Source organism: Primulina tabacum, chromosome 5, assembly GCF_025594145.1.
Source record: "Primulina tabacum isolate GXHZ01 chromosome 5, ASM2559414v2, whole genome shotgun sequence".
In the NCBI taxonomy this organism is placed as follows: Eukaryota; Viridiplantae; Streptophyta; class Magnoliopsida; order Lamiales; family Gesneriaceae; genus Primulina; species Primulina tabacum.
Genome location: NC_134554.1, coordinates 3956825 through 3978998, shown reverse-complemented (window position 1 = coordinate 3978998; position 22174 = coordinate 3956825). Strand labels below are relative to the sequence as shown.

The 22174-nt window shown below is 35.1% G+C and overlaps 3 protein-coding genes and 1 pseudogene across 5 annotated transcripts; 1 reads left to right on the top strand and 3 right to left on the bottom strand.

Annotated features, from left to right (window-relative positions):
* Positions 1-243: 243 nt before the first annotated feature.
* On the bottom strand, positions 244-4904 carry LOC142545637 (uncharacterized). Its single transcript, XM_075652923.1, has 7 exons — positions 4557-4904; positions 2996-3214; positions 2097-2183; positions 1765-1911; positions 1244-1270; positions 1058-1153; positions 244-569 (listed from the first exon to the last, which is right to left on the bottom strand). The coding sequence occupies exons 1-7, from the start codon at positions 4794-4796 to the stop codon at positions 372-374; spliced, it is 1014 nt and encodes a 337-aa protein (XP_075509038.1). The 5' UTR covers positions 4797-4904; the 3' UTR covers positions 244-371.
* A 573-nt stretch (positions 4905-5477) lies between these two features.
* On the bottom strand, positions 5478-8486 carry LOC142545634 (heat stress transcription factor A-7a-like). Of its 2 annotated transcripts, XM_075652920.1 has the most exons (4): positions 8354-8486; positions 7319-7728; positions 5749-6504; positions 5490-5678 (listed from the first exon to the last, which is right to left on the bottom strand). In XM_075652920.1, exons 2-3 carry the CDS (start codon positions 7646-7648, stop codon positions 5761-5763), a joined length of 1074 nt encoding a protein of 357 aa, XP_075509035.1. In that variant the 5' UTR covers positions 7649-7728; positions 8354-8486; the 3' UTR covers positions 5490-5678; positions 5749-5760. The 2 variants fall into 2 exon arrangements, with proteins under 2 accessions (XP_075509034.1, XP_075509035.1); XM_075652919.1 differs by having other exon boundaries at positions 5478-6504.
* On the bottom strand, positions 8233-13395 carry LOC142545636 (uncharacterized; annotated as a pseudogene).
* A 2387-nt stretch (positions 13396-15782) lies between these two features.
* LOC142545633 (DNA repair protein recA homolog 3, mitochondrial-like) lies at positions 15783-20955 on the top strand. Of its 2 annotated transcripts, none has more exons than XM_075652918.1 (9): positions 15783-16024; positions 16542-16599; positions 17463-17680; positions 18319-18406; positions 18489-18661; positions 18767-18913; positions 19321-19452; positions 20096-20492; positions 20673-20955. In XM_075652918.1, exons 1-8 carry the CDS (start codon positions 15965-15967, stop codon positions 20486-20488), a joined length of 1269 nt encoding a protein of 422 aa, XP_075509033.1. In that variant the 5' UTR covers positions 15783-15964; the 3' UTR covers positions 20489-20492; positions 20673-20955. The 2 variants fall into 2 exon arrangements, with proteins under 2 accessions (XP_075509033.1, XP_075509031.1); XM_075652916.1 differs by having other exon boundaries at positions 20596-20955.
* The last annotated feature ends 1219 nt before the right edge of the window (positions 20956-22174 follow it).

The following is a 22174-nucleotide window of genomic DNA, read 5'->3' as shown; positions in this document are numbered from 1 at the left end:
CAAATTTAAATTTAACATTTGTTCAATATTATCTAATTTTAAAAATAATCATAAATTTTAGAATAATTAAATTATTATATTTTAATAAAAATATTAAAAAATCTTTATAAAAAATCATTTCTAAAATTTTAATTTAATATAATATCTAGATTTTACATAAAAACTACATATCATCAGAATATTTTATATACAAGATCAATGTAAACTAAATTGAGAGGATTTTGACCATTTGGCGTCTATATTCCCATTCAAAATTAAACAATTTATACACTACCAATTTGTCAACCCACAGCCACGATACATAGGACCAAACAATACATGGATTCTTTCTAATACAACAAGTAGATACATGAAACTGAATTTTCTATAAATCAAATATCATCATCTATTTTTTTCTCAATAATGTCTATACAATATCCCACAGATCTTCCCTGAGACATGGCATTTGCAAGCACCGATCGAGCTTTTTCATGGCGACGCAACGTGAGGACAGTGTTCAGCACTGCCCATCTCACTTGACCATCAGTTTTCTTCTGCGTAAAGCCTAAGCTTTTAAGTAACTTGTCCAGCTGTTGACCAAAAATGTCATGAATGAGAATTGCAGTTAGTAATGCAGAGACCATTTGCCAATAAAACAGCTGTACAACCTCCTTCATTGAACAATTTCCAATTTTCGCTCAAAAAGATTGATTATACTAACTTGGCATATGGCATTCGACATCAATAAGGAATGCGCTGGAACAAGAAAATGGCATTGCCCTACTGGAATGTGTTTGATGAACGCAAAAAATAGAGGCGAAATAAATTTTATTTCCAATGGATTTACTTTCAAGAAAAATCGACTTTTTTTTTAAATAATAGAATTTTCTGTAGTTACAGATCTCTAGCGGCTTTCATAGATCTCATAGAGTTCTAAAAAAATTTCATAGACTCCCTGTAGATTTACTTTTGAATATTTGTATAAACATCTAACTTTTACATAATTCAAGATGAGTATCAAGGACGTCAAGAAAGAAGAGCGTTTTGATGAACATAAATGAGCAGAGAGCCACAGAACCGTGTTAATATCCGCAAGACCTCCTTCTGAACAACCAAAAAGAAGATACTCAGTTGCCAAGCCAGCTAGTGCTATACACGAGAACTTGTCCAGTGTCTGAAAAGATGATTATCAACAGTTATTTGAGTTACATAGGCAAATAGTAAAAACAATACCATTAACCGGCAAAATATAAACAATACATACTGTGGCAGATACTTTTCCTTTGTTCACCTGAAATACAAAAACAATTACTCCCATAAGCGAAGGATAAGCATCAAATGCATGCACTACCTAAGGGTGGGTGCAACGATTCTCCCAGAAGAAGTGCCCAAAGAAACTTAAGTCCAGAAGAAAGAGTCCATATGGTAAATTCAATAACTCGTCAATACATTATTTGTAGAATCTTGAGTTACCAGTGATTGATGGGATACCTTCACCATAGGATTGGAAATTAAGGTACAGCGATGGCAATATTAGTAAAAGAAATTTGTCGCTCTTCCTTGAAGGCTTTCTGAAATTATAAAAACGGCGAAGGCAGCAACAATCCCATAAAAAAATCGATCAAAGAATGGGAACCTTGACATTTACAAGCGAAATACAAAAGCCGAAAACTGAATTAACTAGCACACTATCTCGTCATCCTTAGATCCATTTACAATCTCTGCGAAAGAAGTGGCAGCACATGAAAAGCAAATCAAAGGTAGAAATGTCAGAAGAAAACATACTTCTTCAAGAAATTCAAAGTCAACAAAAGCAGTCCCTGCTTGAACGTTAAGAGATCCTTCCTTCTTTAGAGCTTCCAAACTGGTTAATGTATACCCCCTTGGCAGAATTCCAAGCAAATAAGCAATTAAGAAATGGCCAGCCTCATGCTATGATATACAACAGAGAATCGATATTAATTATATTTCGAGGAACAGTGGGGTGGCCTGAGATCTAGTTTGTCAGTAATGCAAGAACACTTGTACTAATAAATATATATCTATTTAAATATATATATATATATATATATATAGAGAGAGAGAGAGAGAGAGGGACAGAGCTACAGAAAACTTACTTGAACAACCCTATTATGGTACTTTTGACTGAACAAATGGCCAAGGGTATCAAGAACCAAGAAACTGACCCCTCCATTGAGATAAACCTATGCATAATCACTTTGAAGCAGATAGTAATCATATGAAGGCCTTAAAAGTGTGGGGTAGTGACCTCATAAAACAGGATACATGCATACATGCCAGTAACCACATAGAAAACCAAAGGATGCCCATGGTTCACATATATGAGCTCACATCGTTGGGACTTGTCATGCCAGCAACTTTTCACAATACTAAAGGAATGCCAGTGGATAAAATCTATATATGAAAAAAAAAAGAACTAATGCACAATTATACATATTTGACGAGGCTGATTACTGCTTGATGAAAATGGCTGAAATATAAATCATACTATTATTCATAAGAACAAGAACCATTTGGAATGAACTTCATACCCGTGCAAAGGATCCCTAGACTGCCAGGGTTTTGGGCTTTGGCACAAATTGTAAAGAAACTACACTATTGTAGAACAAAATAAGTGCTTATTCGCAACATGCGATTTTTTTCCCTTTCAAGAAATTAGCTTGACCTTTAGCTTAACAAATCGAAAGTTTCACATTTTACCCATCTGTGTTGCTTTTCATTCATGCAACAAACTTCTCCTGTTTTTAGAACTAAACATTGTAAGTCTTCAAAAGGTTAGGTACAAATATCCATTTAAAACCCAACTCACGCGCCATGCCATGAACATAATTTCCTACTGTGTTGCATCAAAATTTTGAAATGCAGGTTGTTCTGTGAATTCAAATATTAAAAACAGAGTTACATCTATGTGAATGTTAAAGTCATAAGTAATGTGTATATGTTGCAGTATGAGCCAGAGTCACAAGTGAGGTGATTCGTAAAAAGGTAAGCATACCCCATCCAAAGTCCAAAGAAATAACAAGCTCAGAGATAAGAAAAGGATCTGTTGAGAGTTTAATTCAAATACATTCCAAGCAGCTATTCCTCCCACTAGAGTAGCAGCCTGCACAATTCTCTCTATAGAACCCAATGTGGTATCGACTGGTGATAACAGAGAGACAGTTTCGATTCCATTCAGTTTTAATTCGTCCAGAGTGTAGAGCCTTTGAGGTATCTGCAATGAGTCTATTTAATCAAATTAAGCAAATGTTCGAGATGGAAGGAGAGATTCAAAACTCGGAAGATAAGTCCAGTAACTTGACAAATTAAAAAACGTGCCTCGTTGCCAAATATTCATGAATGCAAACATGAAATTTGATCTTTATCATGATAACTAGATTAAGATCTTAATCCTCAGATATTAGACCTTGGAGACTCTACTGAATAATTATTCATTTCATAAATAAAAACTTGACTATTTTATCTAATCGCTGCTAAGACAGTAAAACAAAGTTAAGGTGAAAATTAACTCGTCTCATTTCAAAAAAATGATTTTTGCGACTATGCCGATCAGTTTCCGGAACAGAGCCTGGTTGGTTCAATTGAGTAAGCTTCCATCAAATCATGAAAAAGATTCTAAGCCATCGACTCTCATCTAACAATTCGAACTAAATTCAGATTCATACTTCACTAGATAAATTTACGGTTCCATGCATGAAAAGTTCAGTTTGTCATACCTTTATTGTACTCCATAGATTAGTTTTATATCCATGAAACATTGGAAGGAAACAATTCTACCCGATAATCAAAATCAACAATCGCACATGGTGATGCCCTGGAAAGGACCAGGTCATCTTTGGACTCGGGAGAAGACGCAGGATCAGTCTAGAGTTGGACCTGACAAGCCAAGCGAAGACCAGGTGGAAGCGAACCCGGATAAAGAAATAATCCGGGAAGTATATCAAAGCACTTTACATGCTCGGGTTTGTTAATTGTCCCACATCGGTTGGATAAATAACCTGGGAGTTGTGCTAGCTTTTGAGGTTGAGTTAAGTCCAAGTTCCAATCTTAACATGATATCAGAGCCCGGGTTCCACCGTTATGTGTTGGACTGCCTATAATTAGGCCACCCGTTCTGCCCATAATTGAGTCATTTGTAAAATTCACGCTCTAGATATTCATTCCTGCGTGAGAGGGATGTGTTAATTGTCCCTAATCGGTTGGATAAATAACCGGGAGTTGTATATATGAGCTTGGACAATTCTCCCCTTGACATAGCTTTTGAGTTTGAGTTAGGTTCTCCCCTTAAGCTAGCTTTTGAGGTTGAGTTAAAGTTCAAGTTACAATATTAACAATTTCATGCTCTTGGCCGAGTAAAACAGAGTTGAATGATACTGCCCGAGTGGAAAAGGTGTGTGGCCAGGTAGGGAGGGCCCTGGCATTTCGGCTGATCCTACCCGATCAAGAGTACTCACAATGTAGGTCAGGTCACCCAACTTGTCACTCACGAGGAATATTAATCGAACATCATACTAAAGGGTGTTAAGAGATCAAATAAAAGGCGATATTGCATGCACCTGGCGAGCGGAACCGAAGCCGCGGAGGCCCCCAGGCTTGTCCTTCAAAAGCTTGACGATATTCAAAGCAGCCCTCTCATTTCCTTTGCTCAACTCATTATCCAATTCCTCCAACTCCGGCCACCTCAACCTCCCAGTAGCCGGCGGCTTCTCCAATGCACTCGCAACTGTACGCTGTCCAGTGGAATATTTGTAGATTGCTCCATTTCCATGGCAATACACCATAACATGACTCGCCATTTTTCAAACAAATGATATATTATTTCCATCATTTAGTGGATAATCTATGAGAAAAACAGCAAGTTCTTTCGGAATCCCCCGACTTATCCTCTTTTGCATTGCACTCCCAATGTTATAGAATATTATAAACAAGTCTTTTTTATATTATTTTGGATCCCAAAATACATGTGATTTAATTTTGTAAAAATACTAGAAAATTAGAGAAAAGGGGTGCTTTTTTAATCATAATTATCAGCAAACAAGTATTTCTTTAAATGCCAAATAAATAAATGCGAGTAGTAACTCTTCATTATTATTATAATTGAGATTGATTTTTTTTAAAAAAAAATTTTTGAGAGGGAGAGGTTTACATTAAGTTCAATTTTGTGTTTTCTGTATTAGAAATAAGAGTTTCGCATGGGTCGATTTCTTCTTGTTTTATAATTGAGATAGAGAGTTTTATATAAATCTCGAAATTTAGATATTTGATGTACCACTTGATGTCACTAGGCCACATCATTCGTATGGGATCGAGCTATTACTTTTCAATATCATTTAATTTTTATTTTTTCTATAAATTACATATTTTGACAAAAAAAATTTAGAAATCGTTATTAATTCGAGCTTGAATTACTCAAGAAAATACCCGAGTAAAGCTCTGTTATCAACTTTTTTTAGTTGGATGCGGACAAGTATCGTTGATGAAAGTTGTGATGCTTTTGGATGAATATGATTGCTTCTTTCTTTATATCATCCTCTTAGCGCAAATGGTAAATTAGCAAGAAACTAGAAATCTTGGGGCTATGGCCTATGCTTCCATGCATCAACTGTTGATTCTTCTTTCTTCTAAACAAGAAAATAAGTCGTCAACCAGTACGTGGTGGCCTTTCCTATTTCCACCTCCTACATCATAGAATGTTTCATTTAGTATAGAAAAAAGCATATGGAGGAGGCCGAAATTAGGATTTTTAACCTTGAAACTATGCTATGGATGCTGGACATGGAGGGGAGGTTTGGCTATTAAATCCTCCAACTCTAGAATAAGATCAGATTGTTTCTTCGTGGGTTTTACCATCTCTTCTTGCTTCTGATATATGATATCGTCCTCCATGAGCTTCTCCCAAAAGAAGCAATTTTCAGGGCACGTCCCTAAGTTACTCGTTTCGGAGGAAACTTCGGCCTTATGATCCAATAAATAGCTGCCAGACTCATCAGAAGATAATACTGTCTTTTCATCAAGACTAACATCATTGATATCATCAGCATCGACGATTTTCAGGGCCTCGAATAAGTTACCATCACCTGAGTCACAAGAATTTAACCTCCTCTTCTTCAAGACCTCTAGTGCCCTTTTCTTCTTCATTTTCTCAATGAAGTTCTGCAGAAACTTTGGGTCCTTTAGGGACTCCAACAAGAAAACAATTATTCTTTTTTGCTTCATTTTGGTGATGTCGAGACGGTGTTTAAGAGAAGCCAGCTGTTGTTGTGTACTCTCTTGCCGTTTCCGTAGCATCATTATCTCTTCATTTGTAGAATTTTGTTCGGACCTTAGTTTCTCAAGCTCTGCCTCCATCCTATTCTTGGTTGAATCCAACGAGTTATGCATAGCTCCTTGTTTGATTTGAGGATCGTACTTTCTTCTTTTGATGTTCTTTAGCAAATGCTTCTTCCCTTGCTGAAAATCTTCATTGGCAAATTCATATCTGTCTGAATCAATCTTTCTAAATTTCTGCAAATTACATGTTTCATTAAGTTCCATTCAATTTTAACATTTACAAACAACACACTGAACATAGAATATTCTTCAGTCAAGCAAAACGGAAATAAAAAAATACAAAAAACACATGATCCAATGCAAAAAAAAAAAGAAAAAAGAAAAAAAAAAGCAGCACTTTGGTTTACAACAATCCAAAACAAAAGGAAAAGGTAGCGGAAGCCTTACACAGTACTGAACCTGACATAATCTACATGGCCGATGTCGTGCATAAGACGGCGAACAGCAAAATGAATTTTTCTATAATAAATTATCGAAGCGTTCACTAAGAAAAGAGAAAAAGCTACAATTGGAGGAAACGAATGGACACTGTGCTAGAAAATGCTGATAATGGATAAATCCATGAATCGATCATTCCTTCACTTTCCCCTCTCAAAATCAATCTGAATCCTGCGGCGAGAAATAAAGAATGCAGATACTAGCTATCTCAAAATAAATATAAAACCATCTTAAAATGCAACTCATTATCTTAACGAGAACAGAGATATATGTCTTAAAAATCATCGTCCTCCAAGAAAAATACAACAATTTGCCTATTTTTTACCCAAATATTATACACGAAAGTCTTTCCATCGGCACTTAACTTCAAGAAAGATGGAAACCCGAGAATGAATCTGTTCCAAGCAAGAAATTATTGCATTAAACATATGGATGCGGCATAAGTCAGCTTAATATATTTTTGGAGGAAACTACGTTACGAATCACCCGTAGAAACTGCAATGTTACGACCGACTAAAAAGACCAAAATGATCAACCCGCTGATGCTTACATAAGTGTTTAATTGACGAACAAAGCTCGAGAAATTGTTGTGCTTGAAGTGTTTAGGGAGCAAATCAGTAGAAAATTTGAGAGGATCCCAGACAATAAAACTAGCCCTCGTACTAGTCCATGATATTATAGAATCAGTATTGGGATCATTCACTATCTCAAACGTCTTCGTCAAAAATGGCGGTGGCCCCATTTCTCCTATCCTTTCTATTGGCTTCGGCATCTCCTTCCCCCGAGCCTCCCCGTCGTCGGCATCTTCCGAAAGAAATATAAATGGCTCATCCTGGTTGTTGTGCTCCATTACTCCGTCATTTTCTTGGTTTGGCTCCATATTCTGCTGCTAGTGTTTCAGGCTCCATACACACGACTTCGATATATATTTCTTGTGTGACCACGCCGATTATATGACTCCTGCATACAACAGTGATAAAGCGCGGTCCACAGGTGGCAGCAATGAGAGAGAAACCACACAGCCTTTAATTTGTATTTCAAGTAAGGATGATACGAAGATTTAAAAATTTTCACATTTAAAATCTCTTTCATGTTTAATCTTCACAAACATAGATGTTGAATGCAGACATGCATTGACTCGCAATATTTATCAATTATCTTTTGATTTTTTTTTTTCAAAATTTATATTTTTTTCGATGTTTGAGTCAATAAAATTATGACAAATTTAAAACATAAAAAATGGAAATCATTAATATATACGATTTCTTATTATTTTCATATCAATCATATTTCTCCAGTCGCATATCATAAAAATTTATGTACTTTTTCAAAAATAATATGTCTGCGGTTTGAGCGTAACAAACTTCAAATGGGTCTTTACCCTTCCGTCAAAAAAAACAAATTGTTTATGTATATGTGCAGAAAAAAACACATTTTCACATAGAATATATATGAATTTTAATATATATCAATAAAACCTTTAAATAAAACAACCTCAAGCCAGACTCCAGCATAATTTAATTTTTAGATTCACGTAACAAAGCAAACAGGAAAAATGAACTATTTTTTCAAAATCAAACTTGACCTCATAATGGCTTAAAACTTCATGCTGATCCTGAGCGCACTTGATCAAATTCGAGCTCGAACTTACATAAAAAAACACGCCCAACATCCAACCTGCCCCAGACTTCATCATTTCCTCCGACATTAAATTGCTCGAACACGTCATCTGCTGATGATTCCACAATCCCACATTCGAACCTGGGGATTGATGAAAACCAGTTTCAGAGTATGAACGTCACCCCAAACTTCAAGAAATTAAGTGATCAATGTGAGATTTTCTGGTCATGGAAGATGGTGTCCTAAATTAATTTCAGACTCAAACTTTGCTGCGAACGCTAATGTTGACTGGACAGCCTTCTGCACCAAACTTGGTGTGTTCGACAAGAGCGACGCCTTAAAAGAGCTGGATATAGTTTGGGGGTATCCAGCTGATGCTGATTGATCACAAGAGCCACCAAAGGGAAGTAGGCGCATTTTAACAGGAAGCTTACAGGGTGTCGTTGGTTTCTCTTCAGTTGATGACAAAAAAGCGCCATCTTTATTGACATGCCGTTCCCCCAAGGATGAATCATCTGGTTGATTTTTGTCCTGTGATGCAGAATTGTTACGCAAGGGTATAGTTGCAGGCGTTCTATTTGCTTCGCCATTCAAGTTCCATGAGAAATCTATCGCATTTCGGCTTGTCGGACCATGATCTTCAAAAAATTCACCATTCTTGGGCAATGGACAAGTTTGTTTTCCGTCAGCCAAATCAGCCATAACCAACTTTCCAGCTTCTTTACATCTATCTGAAAAGAAGTTTCCGAATGTCTAGAAACTCGAATCATCTAGAGAGGATTGAGCAAAAGATAAGAAATTTACTCCCCGGGGTTTCCTTGAAGTCAACTCCTCAGACTTCTTGTTCAACTTATTACTGCTGCTTGGTACTTTCGGGTTTGTTTTATGGGCAACCTCAACAGCATCACCGGATTTCTGAACTGATTCATCCAGTTTGAGCATATGGTTTTGACCAAGCAAGATATCGGTAAGAAAGCAAACTCCTTTAGGAGCATGTGCAGTGGTCCTCGAAAAAGGCTTAGCAACAAATTTTGCCGTGCTCTTACCGGATTTCCCTGGAGAGGAGAATTTAGTATTGTCTTTCTGATGGGATGTGAGAATGTCTGAGGAATTACTGGAGTTTGAGTTGTATAGTTGGGGTAAAAACTTCACTTCAGGCCTACTGACTATTGATGCTGTGAAAGAGCCTGCTTTGTCTGGCCCTTTACACTGCGCAGATTTCAACTCAGACATCAAGGCATCATGCGTCATGGATAGAATCTGGTTTTCCGGTATCTGAGACCATGTTAGTTTGAAAACTCGGTAAAAACACATCTAAACTTCTAATTACTGTAGTAGAAAGCAAGAGACAAGTGATGGCACCTTAACAAACTAGAATTTACAAAAGGAAATATTACCTTGTGTGAAAATAGGCAGTCAGCACCTCTATGACAAAATCCTGTTGATGTATAATTGTTGCATGGATACTTGGATAGTCGATGGTCATATGGGCAGTCATCTCCTTTCATGCAAGAGTTACGGGCAAAATGACCGCACGGCTGTAAGATATAAGATAGGCATTCTTTAAAAGATATAAACCATCAATCGCTCGAACGACTTGATCCATACAATAGATATTCTACAAACCATGAATCCACATTTTGGTTCAGGTGAGTATTTCTAAAACCCGATTTTTTGAATACATGTTGGTTTTTCCCCATCAGAAATTCAAAGTATTAAAGCATTGAATTTATGCATCCTTCAATCACACTTTCTTATTTAACTTCAACCTTGCCCATAGACTGACCATTCTGAAAGATAAGGATACATGCCCTTAAACCCCAGCAGCATGATATAAGACTTTGTCAAGCAAAGCCACATGCAGATATGTATATTACAAAAACATAGCAGTTGCAAAGTCATACCTTAGATTTTGTCAAGGGTGTGGTATCATGGGAGAATTTGCACTTCTCACCCTGTACAAACCAAAATGAACTATATAAGAGACAGTTTTGAGAAATTATTTTCTTGTCTATTGTGTGCATGTGAGTTTCCTAAATATGGGAATGAAGGTATGGGAGCATGTATAATAACTAACATATGACCCCTACGAAGCGCAACAATATCATAGATTGAGGATAACATACAACCTCATGGCACTTCCCTTGCAAATAGTGACGACAATACACTATCTTTTTTGGCTTTGAAACTGTTTGCAGCTTTAATCTTTTAATACCAAGCTTTCTGTTCTTCTCTGATCGTTTTCTTTTCTGCAAGTAACATTTCGTGCTAAATTACATATTAGGAAACACCTATTAAAGCTAAGCTAATATATGCAAACCACATTTATTTCTCTCGCTTTTATGTATTCCTTTTACAAACCTTTTTCTCAGCATTTCTTTCCTTGGCTGAAGAACCATTCTTTCTTTTATTTGTTCTGCCATCTCCTTCCTGTATTAGGGTCTCCAAATGTCATCGACCTTGAGATGATAGCGAATAGTTTATATTACATCTCAATAATGGCTTATAATTTGAAGTCCATCAGTGCTGAAATTCTCTATTTTCTTAAATTCTCAACTGCTTATAACAAATCACATTTGACAACAGTTTCAGGAATCTCATCAAAGATGAATGAAGAGAACAACTTGCCCTTTCCTGCATTCCAGCACCTAGTTTTATTTCTCTCACTCTAAGTTTACATTCCTTTGTTTTATTCAAGTGCTGTGATGAAGGAACAAAGAAGAGATTGGTGTTTGTCTCTGTGCCCTCAATCCTCATTGGTGCAGTCTTAACTCTCTATGAAACTCTGAAAAAAATTACATTTAAGAAGAGTAAAAAAGAGACTGGTGTTTGTCTATGTGCCCTCATTGGTGCAGTCTTAACTCTTTATGAAACTCCCAAAAAAACTACATTTAAGAAGAGTAAAAAGCGGAAATACCACTATAGCATCACCCTATTAAAATGAGACAAAAATTTGAATTTCCTACAGGTAAAGTCGAGTTATTAAAAAACCGAATCTAAAGAGTCCAATCACCAGGATGAAATAGTAAACACCTCTAAATAATTTCAGACCTACTCTACAGCAAACTGTCAGCCGACACAAAACAAACTGCACAAAATAAGATATAAGAATTTTAAATCTGGTAATATCCTGTTGCAATATCAAGAAGTTTACACGAGAAAAGCATTCATACCCCAAGTATCGTCTAAATTTCAGAGAAATAAAGTGCCGATTTACTAATTTATGCTAAAAATGAATAGCACTAAATTCCTACAGCTTAAGATTTTAAACATTGCCCTAGCCATCTTTATTGGGAATCAAACACCAAAAACTGCTTATATTGACTGGAAAATTTACTGGGTCAATGGTATAAAAATTGTTATTTTAAACTAAATTGGTGGTGTAAATTTACCCCAAGGGTAAGGCCCACAAAATTCTTCCCAGTTCCCACTAAAAGTTCCATGATCTTGCATTACAATTATGATTACTCCGGTGAGAATACACAATAATACAACAATGATTTAAAGATGCAACTATACTGTTGCATCAAGAATCTAAAAACTATATCATGCAAAAAAAAAAAAGGAAAATGCATAACAAACATATCATACCTTTTTGGTGATGGCAGAAATTGGATTGTCATTAATATGCTTTTGGAGGATCATTTCAGTCGGAGGTAAACTTTCCAAATAATTGGGTATAGCATCAAATCCTTGAGTCTCCATACCATCATCAACACCAGAGCTTTGGGACTGAATATCTAGTGATGGCCTGGACGATGCTTTATGTTCCACCTTCACACGATCATTTTCTTTGTCCACACAAGTATCACGTTGCGGAAACCTCGGGTCTTCACTCTTACAAGTGAAGTCTTGTTTATACCCGTTGTCCTCAGAAGTCTGTATGGATATCCTTCCCAATGATGCAGCATTAATACATAACGGATCAATTGACATATCACAGACCCCAGCTTCTCCATATATTTCCCCTTCTTCAATCTCTTCATCCACGCCTGATGTAGATACAAGCTTCTCCAATTCCATCTCTTTCAGCTGCACTTGATGCTCAAAATCTTCAAAGGTATTCACCTCCAATGCAAAGTTGTTCTCTTTCGCAATCTGAACCGCACAACCAACATGCAGGTTTTCACCAGCCAACAAATCCCCACGACTCATACTATCTGATCGTGTGACTACCTCCCCTCCATCTGTTACTAAGTTTGCACAACCCAATTCTGATACTGTTGTTCGTTCATCATCAAAATCTCCATCCTGAAAGCCAACAATTGCTATGCTCTTATAGATTCCAGTTCCTTGAACTAAGATATCATTAAGAACTAATAATCCAGCTGACTTCAACTCACCGTGATTAATTTGGATATTTTCAGCGTTCCCTCGCCTTAAACCATCATCTTTACTAGAACCTTCACACAACAAAAAGCAGGAATCATATTGCTACTAAAATTTCACCAAGCTAGTCCATGCAGCATGAAAAAATATCCCACCTTTCGAAATAATTCAGCCGTTTGATGTACAGATAAACGCACGTTCGGTAACAAGAAGCACAAAAAATTTAAAAAAACGAGACATTAAATAAACCAGGGCAAGTAATATGTTTCATCGCAAAATTTCGAAACTCCTCCTAGTCTAAAAAAGCGCCAAAAAACGATCACTTGTCTTCGATCGAAGGAACACAAATCCAGACGAAAACTAGAGCAAATTCTTCTTTTTCCCTGATTTACTCCAATCCGCTAAACATCAAACAAGTCCAATATGAAAAACGAAGTGACACAATTGAATGCCCGAGAGAAATAATAAATCACCGTTAAGTTGATAAATGTCGGTCTGGAAGTGAGAAATAAGTTGGATGAGATTGAAGTACGTCTGGCTGCGTATTGGCCTTCGGAGATGAGGCGGGAACGGCAGGACGGTGGCTTCGGACATTTTTAGGGTTGGAAACTGCCTCGGGTCCTCCATCAGAACGCCGCCGTTTGTGAAGAACCAGCACGGTCAGACCCTGCGTCTCCAACGAACAATGTTAAAATAATGCGATCAATAAAATAATTAAGTGAGATTTTGAATAATATTAAATAAATATAATAATACATATGAAATTATTAATTTTGAAATAAGTTAATAACTTAAATTTTTTGATAATTAAATACATGATTTAGGTAAATAATAATAATGATTGCAACCAAACAATAAAAGAAACCAAAAATTTACCTTAAATTATTAAAGTTTTTATACAAATAATTTTTTGAGACGGTATAACGAGTCAATTTTGTGAGTCATATCTCCTATTTGTGTCACTAATAAAAGATTTGTAAATATGGGCAGATTATCTCACAAAAGGCAAAAACTTGTGTGAGACGGTCTCATTGGTCGTATTTTGTGAGACAAATCTCTTATTTGGATCATACATGAAAAAATATTACTTTTTATGCTAAGAGTATTACTTTTTATTGTGAATATCGGTAAGCTTGACACATCTCACAGATAAATATTCGTGAGATCGTCTCATAAGAGACTCACTCCTCACAAAATACCTATTGAAGTTTTTAAAATTTTAAAAAATTGACGATATTTAAGAATGATAATAAATAAATTTTAAAACTATTTTTTTTACTTTGTTCCCTTAGATCTGGTCATTACGTAATACCAAACTTGGATCGAATATTAATTGGGCTGGTTGTAAGCAGCTCTGTTCGTAATTACGATAGTAATGATAAGTTTAATATCACGCGCATAAGTTGTTTATGAAGGATTGATTATTTTATACATGTGCTTAAAGATTCAAATTTTCACTTCATTTCACGAGTTTTAGAAAGGAAAACTCCATTGTAGTCCATATATTTCGAAATTAAATATTATTTTTAATAATGTGTAGGTCTCTTATTCAACTATCTCACATATATATATATATATCTATGATACATGTCAATCTGATTAATATCTACTTTGTAGTAATATTTTTAACTCAAACTAACTTATATTATCTATATATATTTTTACATAAAAATAATATTTTCACTTAAATCAATAATATTTTTTCGTAGCATAACCAACTATAAATTGTACTTTTTAATAAAAAAATTAATAATTTGGAGATTAAAAAAGTAATACTTTTCAGAAGTCAAATAATTTAAACTCAAATCAACATATAACGTACAATATTTATTCACGATGTAACTAACAAAGAAAACAATATTTTTACGGTAGAACATAACACTTTGGGTAAGGCCTGAATTTCCTAATTCGAACCGCATGCAATAATTAAATATAGTTGTCTTCCTAAGTGAGCTCAACCTATTTTAGTTTAGTTCCGAATAAAAACTTTGTTTAAGACACTTAGTATCTGATGATACCATTAATTGAAGTTTATAAAAGATAGTAATTACATATCCAAACCCTGCGAATTGATGCCTCAAATGTCTTCTTCGTTGACAATCTCTCCTACGTTTTCTATGCATTCATCCTCGTCATTTGGATTATTACTTGAAGACGAATTATTCATCACACTCCTGCGTCCATCCATTAATCCATGGATAACAACAAAAGTGTTTGCAATAACAAATAATAAATTCATATATAGATAGGATATTATAATTCAATCATAATCTTTATCATATAGCACTTTGAAAACAAGAAGTGCCTCACATGCTCCATGCACACAAACCAAAAAGTAACTCACATGACAAACATAATATAAAAACATCCACGATAGGACCCCGTCATGCAATATTTTGACCATATGAAAATAAGAGGTGACTCACATATTTCTAAAACTATATAACTTTAGACAAATCAAATTTACTAACTTTCAAAAATTATTATACTGTATTTAATTACTAATGATCAGCTATTCTATTCATAACTAATCCCAGATATTTATCAGAAAAATATTAAACATGGAATTGATTTTTTTTCTCTTCCACCATCTATGCTACTGTTATAATGGTGATCAACCGTTTCAAGGACTCTAGATTCCACTTTAGTGGTATTCCTATTTAACCATCAAACTTAGTATAAACTCTTACAAATCATTTTTGATAACTACAACGAGAGACGATTTCACATAAATTTTTACGTTTAATAATTAAGCATTGCGTCACAACAATTTGAACATTAAGTTTCCATATTTTTTAAAATAAATAATCTAAATATAAACTTTGAGGTTAAGTCGACCACATTTTATATCCCAAATAATCTTGTTTTATCACTCGTAAGTAACCTTTTACTATTATTCAACATTTTGAATAAAATAATTTTCTATTATTCAAAATGTTTAAATAAATCAACTTAATTATATAATTTAAAACTACAAAATTGGGATGGAGAGAGACACCCCCACCCCCCCGCGCGGGCCACTGATAATAAATTAATATATATAATAATTCAATTAAATGTTTCCTTTGGTCTCCATAAACGAGGAGTTAAAAAAGGAGGGAAAACCCCCTCAAAAACCCTAAAACCCTCTTCTTCCCCTTCCACTCTCTCGTAGTGAAATTATAGGGTTTTTGAGGAGAGCGAGTTAACACAAAAGCGTAGGGATTTTTTTCCCTATCATTATTTTTATTTTGAGCTGGAATCAGGAATGGCGAGGTTTCTTCAAAACGTTTCTTGTATTAGGCGCTGCCTGTTTCCGCAATTACAGGTTCTTTTTTTCCGACTTACAAGCTTCGTGTTTGTTCACTTCATTCTGTTTCTTTTCGATATGACGCTGGAATTTTGGTTAGAATTGAGAAGTTTTTTTTTTGAGGGGCCCATGTGGTCATATAAAATATTTTTCACATTCAAAACCGGTTCTTTGCTCGAGGACTTGTTAGAAAGGGGGTCGTTTAACTATGTGCTGGTGTGTGTATTTTTTTCTCCCATTTCTTGGATTTGCTTGCTTAGAACTGGAAACACATGTTTGATTTTATGTTATGAAGTTGCAATTTGAAATTTGGGTTTGTTTCATCAGCTTCAATGAGTCTATATTCTACGGCCTGTTTTTCGAAACACCAAAGCGTGCTTGATCTTCTTTATGTATGTCGGAATGGGGATTTGGGGGAGGGGTGGCCTGCTGGTTTGTTTTGTTGTTAAGCAGTTCCTCGAGATTGTCCTTTCAGTTTCCAGGAAAAACAGAAACGCCCTTTGCATTCTTAAATTTCTTATTATTGATTTTTCAGGAATATAGAAAGGGAATATTGGAAACATCCACTCATATATGCAACTTTTCTACAAAAGGTACTGGAATTTTTTCTAATTGACTGTTTCTTGTATATATTGATGTCTTCTGTGCCCATTTAATAACAATTGCATCTTTGATAAATTCGATCACTATATTGCATCAAAGTTGTTAATATCACAGTTAGTGTTTCCTTTTTTACTTGCTTCAGATTTATGTTTATATACACGGGACACAGCCAAATAGGTGTAGAGTGGACTAGTGGCTGAAGTAATTAAATGAATGGTTGATAACTAATTGATATGTCCAGGAATATTTGAATGTGTGTCAGTGTGTGTACCTACATTTTAACTGAGCGATTATGTTCTCACTTGTCCGAGTCACCTATGTAAGCTGAAAAGTTGGATAAAATTAATTGTTCATGTTTTACATGTAATTTTCCCCAAAGACGAAGATGTCTTTCTTCTTTCATTATATAGTACAATGTGAACTTTGTCATTGAGTATGCTTAGTGCAATTTCTTCTTCACGTACATTTTCATCCAGTCCTTCACCATTTGTAGTTAGATGATCGATGATGCGACTTTCTTCCATACCCTGATCTGATATCTCGATGTTATTCTAGTACACTCTTATTCACAATCATATAAATCCAACGAATATCTGTCTTGAGCTTTACAAGATCAATTATGGCTTTACCAACTTATAGCACAGTACTTGGTTGGCAATGATGAATATGTAATTTGTGGTTTTTAAGGAAATAAGCCCATTGTATTCTCCTATATTAGTAAGTTTTTGTGTTGGTTCCTATAGTTCTTTTTGGTCCTCTTGCAAGGATTTTCTTGCATTACTCTGTTTGTATTCATCATGTTTTCTTTTTTGAAAGATTCTAAGTGAGTTGATGCTGCTCTGTATGCATGAAGGTAAAAGAAAATCAAAGTCAGACAATGGTGATTCTGGTGAAGAAAATATGTCCAAGAAAGATTTAGCTCTGAAGCTTGCTTTGGATCAGATCGTTGCATCATTTGGAAAAGGATCCATTATGTGGCTCGGGCGATCTGTCTCTCCTAAGCATACTCCAGTAGTGTCCACCGGATCCTTTGCCTTGGATATTGCACTCGGAATAGGGGGACTTCCAAAGGTATTATACGTAAAAAAGATGTCCATGCCTGAAAACCTGTTAAAGAACTTCAAATTGTATTATCTGCATACTGCCCTATCCTCCTTGTATAGGAGTCATGGTTTTGGATCTTATTATCATGCAGCTGTGAATGTGGTGTAAGTTACAAAACCTTTGAATGTGGTGACCACTCCCTCGTACACTGCCAAGGGAAGGTTAAAATTTGTTAACTTTCACATTGTATTCTCTTTTGCTTCATGGGGGTCCAGTCAATTATCTTCTACGTGTTTTTGTTTTCAAAATTTATTTCTCTATTTTATTCAGATTTTATTATAGTATCGCGTGGACAGGTATAACTAATCTATTTGTATGGTTTTTCTAGACCCTTTATGTGTAAGCTATTGATTATGCCCTTAATGTAGATCCTCTAAATTTAACCTCGAAGAATAGATCCTTTACATTTAACCTTGAAGAGATGTTATTGATATATATAGTATTTCTTATGGGCTACATAACGTGACTGTAAAACCTTCTTGAACATTTTGTCAATGGACATATATTAGGACACCCATACATTCGTACAAGGCAGCTAAAACTGTGAGATCAATTTTTTGTTGGCAATTTTTATATTTAAATTTATGTAATGATGTTTATCATAGGGGCGCGTTGTGGAGATATATGGTCCAGAGGCTTCTGGGAAAACAACTCTTGCTCTCCATGTGATTGCCGAGGCACAAAAACGTGGAGGTTGGTCATTTTGCCTCCTCTTAACTTTCCTAATGCTTTTATTGACAAAATTTGTTTCTCTACCTTTTTTGTTCTTTTCTAGGTTATTGTGTCTTTGTGGATGCTGAGCATGCACTTGATCCAGCATTAGCGGAGGCAATTGGAGTAAACACTAAAAACTTACTTCTGTCACAACCAGATTGTGGTGAGCAAGCTCTCAGTCTTGTGGATACCCTAATCCGAAGTGGTTCAGTCGATGTAGTTGTTGTGGATAGTGTAAGTAAGACATGTGATTCCTGCTTATAATGTCATCGAAAGACTTCACGAAGACATTGTCAATCTTTTGTGATGCCATTTATTTTTCCTAATTTCATTTTGTAGGTAGCTGCCCTGGTCCCTAAAAGTGAACTTGATGGTGAAATGGGGGATGCACACATGGCAATGCAAGCTAGACTTATGAGCCAGGCACTTCGCAAATTGAGCCATTCTCTGTCACTCTCACAGACAATATTAATTTTTACAAATCAGGCAAGGGCTATAAACTTTTATTGTGCAACTTTTTTTTTTATTTTGCTGCTCTTTTCCTCTTTATTGCCTCATATCCTTGTATGTGTTTTTGCTCAAATGTGTTACCTTTTTGCTGTAAATAAACCAGAAAATAATTTTCATCCACATTTTCTGCGCATCTTGTTGCATTCTTCACATCTTTCCCATTAATACTCCTTTTCTTTTTGTGATCTTAGTTTGTCATGCAGCATATTTGTCCTTATTTTCACGAGCTTGACAATACCTTGCTTTTTAATATCTCGTCCACTTTCTACTTTTACTTTGTGCCACGAGTTAGATAAGGTTAGCTCAATCCCCTCTCCTTCCAGTTGTCCTTTCCCTTCAATTTCTTTCTTTCTACATCCTTGATGAATTATATATAATTTTAGGTAAGATCCAAGTTGTCTACCTTTGGATTTGGCGGCCCCACTGAAGTTACTTGTGGTGGAAATGCTTTGAAGTTTTATGCTTCAGTACGTCTAAATATTAAGAGAACAGGCCTTGTCAAGAAGGGAGAAGAGGTATGCAGCTTGCTCATATGTCAATAGCTTGGAAGCTCATACAAAAGTTTTTATAGTAACGAATATCTTGCATCTAAATAAAATGGAATGATTATCTCGTCCTCACTTTTATCTTGGTTAATTGGTCTGTTTTTCTGTCCCTTTTACAATGCGCATGACAATATAAACTCTTAGTTTTTGGTGCTTTTATTCTTTTTCTGAATAAGTTATTTTTAATTGTAAAGTGTAAACAATTGTATTCTATCTGTGGAATATGGCTTCTGGAGAGAAATTGCACTTCCAATTTACTTTACCAGAAGTTCTACATTGTCATCCTACGTTCCTAAACAAAACAATACCCGTATAATTATATGATAAACTGGATAGCTACCTCTTGAATACTATCTGATATTAGCATTTCCATCAATTTGGCCATTTGATGTTGCACGAGAATGAACAACTTATTTGGCCTTTTGTTTTCTCTCCAACTCTCTTTTTTCTCAACTTTTGCATGTTCATCACTTTACGTTTGGAAAAAAAATAAAGGTCACTGCAAGACACTGTGTTTGGTTTTGCTATCTTAGAGCGATAAGAGTTAAAGAGCACTTTGCAATGATTCAGTTATAAGTGTATTTTAATTTTAGTTGATTTTTTTCTTCTGTAGGCTATAGGAAGCCAAGTTCATGTGAAGATTGTAAAGAACAAGCATGCACCTCCATTCAGAACAGCCGAGTTTGAGCTCGAATTTGGCAAAGGAATTAGTCGTGAATCGGAGTTGATAGACTTAGGATGCAAATACAAGTTCGTTGTAAAATCTGGTTCATTCTTTAACATGAATGGTCAAAATTTTCATGGCAAGGAAGCTTTGAAGAGTTACCTGTCTGCAAATGAAAGTGAGCGAGAAGAACTTATGAAGTTGCTTAGGGAAAAACTCATTGACGTTGAACCAGATGCCACAAATGATTCTGTAATTGGAGCTATAGGTGGAGAGATCACTGAAGATGCTGCTGCATCTGACTCGACTGATGAAGAAATTGTTACTGCTGTTCAGGCATGAAATTGTAAGGTTATTCTTGATCAAGAAGATGAAATAACGATTTTTTTAGCTTATATTGCTGTGCAAGTTCTGCTTTTCCCGTCTAATCCTTTTCTAATCATTGATAGACATCGGCAAGCAAGATCAGTAGGAATTTTGGGACAAGTTTTGCAACCAATTTACCCGCAGTATTCTTCGTTGTCAGGTGCTGAAGTCTTGAACTGCACAGTGACAGTAAAATCCCAGATGCTTGATGTTTCAGGTCTTTCGGTCGAAATTTTACTTGTCCACAAAATCGGACAAGCAGGTAACCGGTTGATTGTATGGTTGTATGATTTACTTCCAATCATCCGTTTCTGATGTTCGGCCCAAGTTTTTGTATGTTAAAAATGTTGTGTTGTATATTCAGCAATGTTAATGGTTAAGAAAAGTTATCAAAGGCAATTAATTTAAGACTGCCATATTTATATCAGCTGTTTATCGTCTAATTTTGTTTTCTGTTGAAATGGCTGTGATATTTAGTACTGTTCCTCTGGCTGTTTTCAAGTTATTAGATAAAAATACGCCCTTTATCGAGGATGTTAAGCATTCGACGACTTTATGTATAAGAATGGTGGTCTTTGATTCAAAATTCATGTATTAGTGCCTACTTATCTGCTCCCTCCAATCTGGGCAATTAGTCAATCTGCTTTCAGCCAACTGAGAGACCGCTGAACTTCTGGAAGTGGGCATCACCAACTGTACAAGAATGATCGATCATATTACTCCGACTAAGGCTAACATCGTATAATTTATAAATTTCTTCACATAAAAAAATACTTTACACCGGAAAACATAATACCAAAAGAACTAATTTAAAGTTTTAAAAATAACATGTATGCATAAAATGGCTCGGTTTTTATTTTTTTAACCGTCATGATCATAATTTTGGATTATTATAAGATTTGACTTGCATTATGGCCAAAAGTATAATGGTCGAGTTTACAATTTATACATCTCAGAACAAAGATGTGTTATGTGATTTTTATGGATTGCACAAAGTGTGACAATTTTTGTCATGTTGTCGGTCAATTCAATGTTTAACTATTAATTTACTCTTTTCTCCTTATTTTTAGTTATTTTCATGGAAAGATGATGTGACATTACCTTAACATCCGAGTGAAAGAAAACCGAAATTGCAAAAAAGTATACAAATGAGTTGATTGGACAGTAAATTATACATTAGTTGATAATAAATTTACTATGATCATGATATCACGATATAAATTATTATATATTGCAACAAGCGCTTTCATTTAATTATATATTTTTAATTCGAAAACTAAAAAAATATATCTCAATAAATAAAAGGAAAAAAGAGAATGATCGCAAAATTAAACACTTGTATTTGTTAAATATTAGAATTAGAATTTGAACATATTAGTATCATTTTTTGTAGTTTTGTTACTTGATGTAATATTGTTTGAGCTAAAATTATTTTGGCTCGAGCCCAATATGATGAATTGACCGAGAAAATCAAACAAAGACTTCATTTTTTTTTTATATTTATTTTGAGTTTCTACAAGTAACTCGAACCAATGACTTATAGTTCATTCTAAATGCAATCACGATAATTTAATCATATGTTCTAACTATTCCTATTATTGTATAAAACAACCATTAAATAATTAAAATTAATTAGAGTGATTGAGTCGAACTATATCTTTT